Genomic DNA, 12155 nt, shown 5'->3' with positions numbered 1-12155 from the left:
CTGTGAAGTGCTCATCGTATCAACATCTGGAAGCAGTAAAGTGATGCAAGCAGAAGCCGGCCCTTATAAAATAAATGTGGAAATGCTGAGCACACAAATTAAGATGTGCGTGAGATTTGTGTGTGTCCTTGTGTGAGTGTTCCTGTCCTAAGTGTTGTGGTGTATTACTCACATTGTGGAGACATTAGCTTCGTCACTCCTTTACATCATGGCGACTCTACTAATTTGAGGGCACAAAATGCCCCCCCCCTCCAATGTAACCTATTTAGTTGTAATATGCTAGTTCCAGATAACTGCGCAGTCAGCTAATGTTAGTTAACTTAAGCTGCAGCTACTAACACATCAATGTTGACTTAAGGGGCACAAGGCTAAGAGAACTTAGCTTCAAGCAAAACAATATTAGCTAACAGGTACTTAAACGAACACAACATTAGCAGTGCCTAGTCCACCAAAAGCAAACAGATCATAAAGCTAAACACAGTCTAGTGGGACTAGGCTACTGACAAGCCAGTGTCAGCTGACAAGGTACAGCCTGTGAACTAGTGAAGTTAGTTCGGATTAATGTTTTAGCTAAATTAGTTGGTTTGTTTCACTTTAGCTAGTTTAGTTGCATGTTTGAAGTACAGTACTTTAAATGTATGCATGAAGTTACGCAAACATGACAATCAGTTTAGCTACAACTACTGTTTCAATTAATATTTTTTTAATATTTTCAATCAATTAGAAATATTTTATTTAGCTTGATGCTTTTGTTTTTGTTAAAGTTTTAATCTATCTGGTTGAGCAGAGCTAAGCTAACAGTTCTTCAACCTCTGCTAACATAAAATCCTGACATAAAACTATATATATAATTGTTTAAGAAGGATACTTAAATGTAGTGCATCTAAGGTACTAACTAACCAATGTCAAGGGCAGTTCCTGCAGGGAAAACAGCCTTTTAATTGTTGCTTGGTAAAAAAGAGCGTAAAATGTAATAAATTCAAATTATTGGTATCAAAGCAAACGTCTTATAAACTCTGAACTACTTGTATGTCAACTACACGATCTCTTTACACAACCTTTGAGGGATGCATCACTTTACCTCTTTCTCCAGCTGATCCTCTGTGGCATTGATGGGTTTGTACAGCAGCAGGTAGCCTGTAGCACCGGACGCCGCCTCCCAGTTCACCCTCATGGTGCTTGTGGTCTCATCATAAACATTCATGTTCTTCACTGCTGACAGCGGCACTGAGGGGACAAGAATGAACAGTCTGAGGGAGGAATAGCTCAGTGCAACATTAAGTATGTCCACTGTGTTTTACCAGATTACCAGATATTTAGAGTGTATTGGTGGTAGGACAGTCATCTGTGTTTGCCGTTTTTTATATTAGACAGTCAATGCTTTGATATATTATGAAATGTTTGAAGAAGACTGAGAGTAACAATTGATGGATGAAAATGTCCAACTGAAGTACCCTTTTTTATACGCAATACACTGAAGAGGTTTTGGCATAGTAGAGATAACGATACAAACAGGCAAGGCTATATTTACAAAAATCCCAGCATGTCCCAAAGGGATCACAAAGTTTAGCGTTTTTGATGTACAGAATACTTGCTGACAAATGTGCACTCTTTCATCACAGACCTTGCACAAAAATACATATACATACTGTACATGTGTAAATAAGTTAAAAAAAAAATAGCTATAATAATGGTTGGACAGAGAAGGGAAATCTTACTGATAATTAAACTTCTTGTGTGTATGTGTTACAGTAAAAGAAATGGGGGGAAAAAACTATAACACCAGTGGAGGCACCAGACCAATGGAATAATTCACAGATTTTTAACTCTGAAACAGGATGCACCATTTTAAGCACCCATAAATGTGATTTTTGGCTTTTTAATAGAGCGGTCTTTCACAATAAGTCCCGTCTCTTGACTGTTAAGCACTAAGTCAGATCAGTACAGGACACCCCCACCCAAAGCCACAGCCCCCAGCCTTTACAGACTCTCTAACTCTTTAAGTTTAAGCCACAGTGACAGTCTGCAGAAAGTGTTTAAGAACAACATTATGGTCTAACTGAGTGTTAGCTTAAAAAAATTAAAGTAAATAAAGCCACAGTGATCAAACGGCTGATGGCTGCCATCCAAATCGACGACAACAGAACATTCACTTATTGTTTTATGACAGTGGGAAACAACTCACTGTTAAAATCAGTTGCACATTTAAGAACAAATAAAGTGAACATTAAAGGGCAAATGAGCGAATAAAAGCACTTAGAGCCGTGCACTTAACAGGTCATTAATTTATATCAGTTTATTTAAGATATACAGAAAAACCGCAGTCCCGATAAATAGCTTTTTAACTGTTGTCTTTGTGACTCAGTGTGATTCCCACTTCACCCACTACAGACTAACATCACATCACAGCATTGCACCAAGTGATGTTGTTTGTGTTGAACTGTTCTCTGCCTCAGATCAGATGCTAAATATATGTAGCATAAACAGAGATGTTGGACCAGATATGAAGGCAAGTAAACAAATTCCATCAATGTGTGTGAAACAGGAAAATGAGAAGAGAAATCAAGTTGTTTATCTCACAAGCCATATGGAAGAAACAGAAAGCTTTCCCACAACAGTAAAATGCCACAGAGCGATGACGCTATCCGCCTTCAAATGTCCTCTTTAATCACCTCTGTCGACCCAAAGGGCATCCAGTGTCTTGTGAAAAAGCCACCAAGAGTGGAAACCGAGTGCTTCTCTCGTTAGGCAAAGAGGAAGTGAGTTTGAAGTTCAGAGGAGAGGAGAAACAAAGGAAGAGGAAGGCAAAGAGGAAGTACTCACGGGTGGTCTCGATGCCCTTCAGAGGCTCGCTGCTCTCCTCACTAACCACAGCATAAACATTGACAAGGTACTCGGTCAGAGGGGTCAGGTTTTCCAGCACTACGGTGGTCACGGCCCCATCGACCATCAGCTGAAATGATAAAATACTGGTTATCATTCTGTGGATAGTAACTTTAAACTTTGATCCAGACAGGTAACATTTTTAACACAGTTCTTGCACTCAGAAAGTCTTACTGACAGATCAGTAGAATCAATGTTGTCAGGAAACCCAAGAGACTTCCAACTGTTGCACTTGCCTTTTTGGGATTTCACGATAATTAACATTTTACTACCAGAATTCAGAAAATGTGATGTTACCTGTGGGTACTGGAGGTACTGGACAATAACAACATGTGAAATGGTGGCATCAAGTGCAGGTGTAGGTATTTTTCCTTAGAGTTGCATGATCAGGAGACAAGCTATAGATGACCAAATACCAGAATGCAAATGAGTTCACAAAAGAGGGAAAACCTCAGTAATAACTCAAACAGGCATCTGGATCTGTTCACAGAATTTAAGCTGAGACAGCTGTTTAGTTGTTATTTTATATTAACAGCGTGTCGTCACGTTGTATGTTCAAATCTTGAAATGTCACCATTACTGTTTCTGAAATGTGACAGCTATATACAACAGTAACAAAGGCTAACATTAACTTGTTTTGACTTGTTTAAGTAGCAAAAGCACATAAGGTGAGCTGGGTGCTGCTGATAATACTAGTTGTTACAGTCATTATTTGTTCTTACTTATTCTGTATTGATTTGGTAGCAGTGTGAAGTTATGTCTGAAGAATAAAGTTTTAGTAATTTTCCAAAAGCAGAGCACTTCATATAAAAAAAAATAAAAAATGCGCTGAATTCCTCTAAACCCACAAAATAAAATTACTGCAGTCTCAGTTCTTTGCATACCAGAAAAGAAAAGGATGAAAGTTTAAAAAATAAAATGTTCACTACATTTACCAAAATTTCAAAACTGAGCCTTGGAGGACTGAGCATTTTTTGTTTCAGAAAATTTGTAATGAAATCTGATTTGCAGCAAGTCAGTCTGAAAGGACACATGGCAGGTGAAAATACTCATCACAGATCCCTCTGATTCACTCAGATTTTTAAAAATAAAAAAGCTAGTTATAGAATTAAAGTGCAGAAGAACAGACCTGCATATTTCTTAAATTGCCCCCAGAAGACAAATATAGTTTTTTCTATTTGAATTGGAATTCTTAAGTTACTTATGAGCCTTTTCTTTTTGGCTGATTGTCCTTTCTGGGCATCAGTATGACTCAACTAACTGTACAGTACAGCAATAAAGTGACATCAAAAGATGGACACAAACACACTAGTACAAGCAGATTTTCAGTTAATGATGATTTCAGTTGGATATCTGAAAAAGATAAAGATCCAGAGGGTTCGTTGGGATCTGTCAGTCAGTGTTTGATGGTTGTCCAGCTCTTGTATTTATAACAATAGACGATTACTGTCTAGCTGAAACTTTAGCTGTACGTTCATGAGCTGCTGGGAAAGCCCTCAAATCCAACTTGGCTACTACACAGTGTCACATTCCTGTGCAATTCTGCTGGAAAAATCTAATCCAGCAGGGAAATGACAAACAAATCTGAAGCGGCCGTAGCTTCACAGGCTGGTGGAGCGTTCAGCTTTGTGATCTGGAAAAAAATCTTCCTCTTATCAAGTTATTTATGTCTGTAATTGATTAACTTCAACCTGTTTCCAATGGAAATAAAGCTGGAGCAACTGCTGTTAATCTTTGTTGAATCAGGAGACACAGACAATCAAGATTCTCAAAACAAGTTGATTTCTGTTGGAGAGCAGTTGAAATGTTTTTTTTAACATATATATTTCAGTTGTTTTCAGAAGAAAAAAACATTTTGAGTAGCCAGTTTTCTATATGATTTACTGGATGAGAAAAAGAGATCAGTTATGGCTATGTGCTTTGTAGAGAATAAAAGCAGGATAAGATGCAGAATAACTAAGCTATGTCAACAAACCAGTTCTTTTTTTTTTACATAAATTTACATTGTAGATTAAAATGACCATACCAGTGGTTTTGTTTGTTTCAGCTAAATATGTTAACTATATCCTCAAACATGTAACTGCTAGCCTGTAAGTCATGGTAGCTGTCATTTCTCTCATTTCTTGCTGGGTCCGTGAGCAGGACAGATGTTCATCTTCGTGTAGAGTGACAAATTGGTGATGAATTCATGTTGTTTCACATGGTTTCAAACTGTACTGAAAGTGAAAAATTATCAAAAAAGGTGAAGATATGCGTTTTATTGTAATGCATTATTTTTTGAAGTCAAACATACTTCTGAAGTGAAAACCAGTATGTCTAAATATTCACAAATCTGATCAGTGATCAACCAACAGCTGGATGGATGGATGGATGGATGGATGGATGGATGGATGGATAGATGGATGGATGGACAGATGGATGGATGGACTCATAACTTTACTTGGACATTTGACTTGGGATCAGTTGAAGTTCTCTCCAAGGCCAAAGATAAAAATGATGTTCTAAAATGTGTGTGCGCTGACTTTCTCTGACAACAGATTCACTTGATTTAAATCGCATTAAAGCCAATTACACTGCATGAGCAGGAGTAAAAAAGGTGGTATCACGGCAAATGATAATAATAATCATATTCAGGCAAAAAGATTCTTTCAACCAACAACTGACAATTGAGATGTGAAACAGAAAACAGGAGTAACACACTGAGGTACACTTGGTCATTTTTGGATTTTCAGAGGTCTTTGAAAGTAACAGAGCAATTAAAAATGTCTGTAAATCTAGCTGTGTTAATATGGATGTTAACTGTGAAAATTTCAAACTAGTAGTAGATCTGATCAAAATCAGCTTTAATGGCCAAGTATATAAACAACATACAAGGAGTTTGGATTCAGCTGTTGGTGTGACCCTAGGAATAAGGAAAGAGAATAATAAAATAACTATAGAAAGAAGAAGGGAACAAAAAGAGGTATAAGACTTCTCTAAGATTTTGTAGCCCAGGCATGAGAACCTACTTGTGACTTGTGTTTCTGTGTAAACTGGAACTATTTACAAGGTGAAGTGACTGAACAAGGTTGAGAAATCCATCCATCCATCCATCCATCATCTATATATAGCATAATCGTCATTAGAGTCGCGAGGGAAGGAACCATAACTGATTTAATGAGCTATTTGCAGTCTCACTGTACCAACCGCGTGTACTTAGACTTGTATGGCTTAATCTTTGAGACAAGCATATGCTAACTGGCAGGATCAATCAGGTAGCCCAGAGAACATGCATGCAGTTTATCCCAGCTGACTTAGAAGGCAGGGGACACCCTGGACAGCTCACCAGTCTATCACACAGCTACATATAGAGACAAAAAAGCACACTCTTATTTCACACTAGAAATATAAAGTCATGTATATTCTTTTAAAAAGTCATTATGGTCTGTATGCTCTCCCTGTGCATGCGTGGGCCTTCTCCTGATACTCCGGCTTCATCCCACAGTCCAAAAACATGCTGAGATTAATTGGTGATTCTTAATTGTCCGTAGGTGTCAGTGTGAGTGTGATTGTTTACTTCTATGTGTAGCCTTGGGACAGACTGGTGATCTATCCAGGCTGTCCCATGCCTTCACTTCAAGTCTGCTGGGATAGGTTCCAGCCCCCTGTGACCCTAATGAGGATTAAGTGGTGTGTAGATAATGGGTGAATTATGTTCTTGGTCAAGACACGATCTGCTGTGTTTGTAGTTGAGGACGATACCTGCCTCGACATCTGTCCATGTGCGGACAGTTGCCGTTGGTTTAAGTAAGCTAGTGTTTTGCTTCAGTCAGAGGGAGTAAGGAGTGTTTCTAGAGTGTGAAAAGCAACATGTCCCACTCTGTATGTGGAAGGTTCATGCTCCAAAAAGAAAATAACGCTGACAAGAAGCTGCAACTCTCACCTTCAAACTGACTGCAAAAATTCAACACCACCCAAGCAGCTTTTTAATGTGGTTACAGATTTTACTCAGCGTTATCCAGATAACGCCTTAAAATTTGAAAAACCAAGAATGACAAACACCCTCTTAAGTCACTGACACAACTTTTTGGGAGCGAATTACTGTATTTACATGTCTACTTCGACCTAATGTATATATATTCAATGCACACAGTGATGTGTGTTTCTCCTGTTTGCCATGGTCTCATCGCTGGCCCTTCTCATTACTTAGTGTTTGATGTAGGAACTAACTCTCTTCTTGCACTGGTTGTAAATCACAGCAGATAAGACCTGCACTAAATACTCAGCATGTAAATATCATATATCTCATGGTTTTATGTTCCTAGGTGCTTTACAGTCCAATGTAAACACATGTGAGAGAGAAGCTGTACAGTGAGGCGTCTCAGTCCACTGTGAGGTCTATAACGTTTAACTAAGTGGATCCAGTGGAAATTTCAGATGAGCCGGATTATAATCACACGGGCTCCATCTGACAAGAGCCAATAAAAGCACAAAGGATGGAAAGGGCCCAATGCACTGTTTTTAAAGACGGCACTGACAGGAGGTTAAGTGTAAACTAAATGCAGGCTCATCAAAGCAACTGGGATCCAGATTTCACATCCTTAGGGCCAAACAAACTGGGACTTTGAATAAAAGCCAGACCTGGGCATCTGGAAACACACTCAAGAGTCAGGTTGTGTGAGGTTTACCAGATAGGATGACAAATGCCTGAAAATTAAACAACAGGGGGGAATTTAAGTGTCAGTTAGTCTGTTTTTGAGTGACTGACAACCAGTCATTATCTACATTCACAAGAAGCAGTAAATCTCACCTGACTGGTGCAGTTCACAGATAAAAACAAACAAAAGAGTTATCTGTTACAGTTTAAGCTGGATCTAATGGGAGCCAAAGGAAATTAATAAGTAAAGAAGATGCCAATTGATATAAAGGACTTTATCCAACACTAACAGATGGTAAACATAAAGTTTACCATCACAGGAAACACATTTGGGCAGATTCTAATGAAGTTCTGTGAAATGGACCAATTATCTAAGTCTTTTTACCAATTAAACCTGGAACAATAGATTAAAATAGATTCCAAACAACAATGACATAACCGGCATTTTATATCTAACCCAGGTGGAGAATTTGAGAGGATAATAAAGAGTACGTTGAGAGCTGTAAGAAAAGATCATTTGCAATTGAGTTGGATTATTCAGCAGAATGTTCCTCTAATAATTGATTATTTTCTGTCTATTTTTTTTTCATGTTTTCAGACATGGCTGTAGCTTTGTTTATTGTTCTGCAGAGTATTTTTGTGTTTTATTTGAATTTCCTGAATGACAGTGTAAACACTGTGAGATATACCAAACTAATATCATCAGTATGAAATTACTCTTATGGTTCCTCTTTTCTGTGAAATGTACTTGAGTTAACAGTTTGGGTTCTGCTGTGGCTTGGAAATGTAGCAGCACTGCAAGGAGTGAGGAGAAAAAGCTTTGTCTCACCTCCTGGGTGGGTCCTCCAGCCACCATCATGTAAGTGATGCGGTACTTGTCTACGGGACCATCGGGTGCCGTCCAGGTGGCACGGAAGGAGCGGTGGGTCACCTCTGAGGTCACCAGGTTGGTGGGCGCCTCCAGTCCAGCATCTAAAACGGAACAAACGCGACCCTGAATGTGATCCGACATGTCAAATATTTCACACTGTGAACTATGTCGCCACAAATCTGCCCTCTGACAATTAAGCTGTTGGCCGGCTGTATATTTCAGCTCCTCTGTGAAAGGCTTCATTTAAAACAGTTTTTCTCCGGCCGTGCTGTAAATCGTTTTTATATTTCCACTTAAAATTGATTTCAGACAAAAAGCATTGCCCATGTTTCCATCTGTGTTGCATGCTTTGATGATCTGAAATATTCAAGATTGTCAGCTAGAAGTTCTTTAAATATGTTGCCAAATTTATTTCTGCACTTTTTTGCTTTTTTCCATTCAGGCTGATCTGCTCTTCCATTTTTAAAAGTAGACTGGAATTAATAATAAAACACTTGGCATAATTTCTACTCTGTACTTGTCGAGATCCATTAATTTATCATTCAAACAGGGTATAAGCAGCTGTAACAAGGAAGCTAATATTCGTATCTTTAACTTGGAACCAAAGTTTATGTCGTCCTTCATAAGCAGAGCAGCTCTAATGCCCTCAAGTGCCTGTAAAAACCGCTGAAAGCCCGTAATAAAATTCTTAAAATTTATGGTTGTCAGTCTTAAAAACCATGGTTTTGTAAATTCCGGAAAAGCAGAAGTTTCTGAAGCTACAAAGTTTCCATCTGACCTCCACCACCAGTAATTACTAAAAGGTGTAAATCTGACTCAGCGGTATTTTAAAAATATGTTACATGTACAGCTGTAAGCAGCAGCCAAGTACCATTACAGATTTAAAAATTCCCACATTAAGGACTCGCAATTTCGGTGCCACAATCATGCAGTTATTCTGGATTAAGCTGGACCATTTCACTAAGTTTGGTGGACTTCCATTAATGCTAAAGGGAGCTCCTTTATCAATGATAAAAGAGGAATTTCAAACATATTACTTGGCCTTATTTCTATGTAGTTTGGTTCATATGTCATGAATGCTCACTTGCCCATTCACACCTATTATGATGTAATAAAAAATGTTTTAAAACTTAAACAAAATGTCAAATTCCATGCTAAATTTTTCTTTGAAACAAATGTACACTGACTTAACCTGCTACAAGATATCTTATATAGGTACACAAACCTTGGTCCATGTATCTTAACCCTTTGATGCACAACATGATTCAAAAGAGACCCATATTCAATGGAAAATGGGTATCTCTTGACCCATGTTGTGCATCAAAGGGTTAAAGGGTTGATTTTATATGTAAAGTGTCTTTGAGTGTTTTGAAAAGTGCTATACAAAAAAATGTGTTATTATCATTATTATTATTAAAGCGGATTCTGTAACTCTTTTCCTACCTGGGCCCTTGACACTGTTACACAGGTTAATAGTGAGGTCGTCAACAATGTCCACCATGAACTGGAAGTCATTGACATTGTACATGTGAATGTCATCTGGGTCGGAGGCGATGGACCTCAGCTCATTCTCATCAGCATTCTTCACACCTGAGAGAAAAATGTACCATCAGACCTGAGACTCCGAATCAAAGATAGCATATAAATATCCACTTTGTGAGAGGAGACATGAATCATAAACGTGAGTCACCCACCAGCCACCAAATTCTGTGTTGTCAGCACACTGTTCAATGTATTGTTTTCATTGAATCTTTTGTTGTAAAGTATTTGTTCTAGTAACTACTTGCAGGTAACATTTCAGAGCTTGTCATTACTTTACAAACATTTCTTTTGGCTTTCTGCTGTTGAAACAGATGTGTTTACTCACCGATAGCGTAGAGTTCAATGCCGCTGTCTCTCAGGTTCTGGGAGTTGTAGACGATTTCGTCCTGTGACTTTCCGTCAGTGATCAGGACACCAATTTTCCGGGAGTCTGGACGCATCCCAACGTTTTCTTTGAAGTTGTTCTGGAGGATGTAGTTCAGAGCCATTCCTGTATGACAGAAATGAAGAGGTTTCAAAGAACATTTAGCCAAAGAGCTCTTAAAAAGTGCACATGCAAAACCTGTTAAATGAGGAAGAAGACCTGAGAGTTTCTAGTTAAATTACCTGTCATGGTGTTTCCTCCTTTATACGGCAGGTTGGCGATGGCATTCAGCAGAGACTGTTTGGTCGGGTGGGCGTTCAGGTGCCATTCGGTCTTTGGGTCTCCACTGTACTGAGCCAGACCTACAGATAACAGGCAGCAGTGAATGTAACCAAAGACACAAAGACTCTGTCCATCATCACAAAACCTACACATTGATTCCTGTTCAAAGGAGTTAAAAACTTGTAGTGCAGAAATATCACAGTACTGCAAATTCTACATTATCAAATCTTTTTACATTTATCCACTTTTGTTACTAGCACCAGTCATAGCTATAGCAGAATGAAGAGCAAATGGACTCAAAGCAGTTATAGTAGTAGTAATAATAGTAGCGGTACCAACAAATGCATTGGCAGGAGCAGACAGGGGTAATGTACTACCACTAAAAGCAGTAATAGTAACGGTAGCTGAATTTCATTAACAGGCACAGTAGTTCCTAAGCCCACTCCCAATACTAAGAATACTGATAGAAGTAGTAGGTGTAGAGATGTTGGCAAAGGTGGAAAATCTGTCGAGTTTTGAGATTTTAAAATCAGCTAATACTCAGAAGTAAATATTGTACTGTTTCATTCACTCAATGAATTTTTATTCAATGAATGTAAGTGCAGTAGCAGTTAGTGTGCACATCAAAACTGCACATAACAAATGAAATTCAACAAACTATTCAGGTTTAAACATCTCAGCAGCCTTAAAGCCACTAATGCAGTCACTGTCCGACAATATTTGAGAGAAAATAATCCTCTATATGATGGACTTGTTGCTGTAACAGTAGTGAAAATATTACCAATCTGGACTCTGTCAACGCCAATGTCAAACACGCTGACCATGCGAGCGATGAAGTTGCGGATGGTTTTGAAGTTGATACGACCGATGCTCCAGGAGCCATCGACCAGCAGCACGATGTCAGCCTTCGCTGTGGTCTTACACTGAGTGTCTGCAGAGAGACAGTGGGGGGTTTGGGGGTGGAAGTTAGCAAGACACCTGAAACAAAACAGACACCGCCAGGAGTGTCTGTCTAGCCTTATATTAACTGTTTGTGTATGATAAAGGTGAAAAAGTGAGAGGAAGGACTGTGGGGTACATCAGGAAGAGAGAGAACTGAGGAGGAGTACATCACAAAACTCGCACAAACTCAAGATGTTTATACAACAGAATGTTTTTACATAGCATTATGTAACACAAATAATTCACACTCGTAGCACATTGTGTAACAGCTGTCACACTTCTGGATTATCTGCTGTCTTCAGGGCCTTTTTTTCCCTCTTTCTTCCAGCACAGCAAGTTGTTGACGTTTTTTTTTATCCAGCAGCAAATCAGCCCTGTGGTCTTTTCTGGCTGACACTGAGGCTGCCCCCTCCAACAGCAAGAGTCAGCCTCTCTGACACTGATATATGAGGCCTCCTGATCCCCAGAGTTACAGCACATTCCTGCTCCAGGCACCTGTAGGGTTGAAAAATGTCCGCTGGTCCTTGTCTCTAGGACGACACGCCCAGCGGATACCCTGCGATTAAAAATTGGGCCCCTGTGTGTGCAATTGAAAACAGGTTAGGAGGCAATCAATTCAATGTTTTAGTTCTTAC

General features: G+C 39.0%; 1 protein-coding gene across 3 annotated transcripts in view; it reads right to left on the bottom strand.

Moving 5' to 3' along the window:
• col12a1b (collagen, type XII, alpha 1b) overlaps positions 1-12155 on the bottom strand; it is a 155239-nt gene that overhangs the window by 96686 nt on the left and 46398 nt on the right. For all 3 annotated transcript variants that reach the window (XM_035955996.2, XM_023287660.3, XM_035955995.2), the window contains exons 17-23: positions 11360-11509; positions 10539-10658; positions 10258-10422; positions 9834-9980; positions 8349-8491; positions 2824-2953; positions 1082-1227 (exon numbers count right to left, since the gene is read on the bottom strand). In XM_035955996.2, coding sequence (XP_035811889.2) covers positions 1082-1227; positions 2824-2953; positions 8349-8491; positions 9834-9980; positions 10258-10422; positions 10539-10658; positions 11360-11509 — 1001 coding nt within the window. The remainder of the gene's footprint in view (positions 1-1081; positions 1228-2823; positions 2954-8348; positions 8492-9833; positions 9981-10257; positions 10423-10538; positions 10659-11359; positions 11510-12155) is intronic.

Source organism: Amphiprion ocellaris, chromosome 12 (assembly GCF_022539595.1).
Source record: "Amphiprion ocellaris isolate individual 3 ecotype Okinawa chromosome 12, ASM2253959v1, whole genome shotgun sequence".
NCBI lineage: Eukaryota > Metazoa > Chordata > Actinopteri > Pomacentridae > Amphiprion > Amphiprion ocellaris.
Note: the sequence above shows the minus strand (reverse complement) of the source record. Positions and strands in the feature narration are given on the sequence as shown.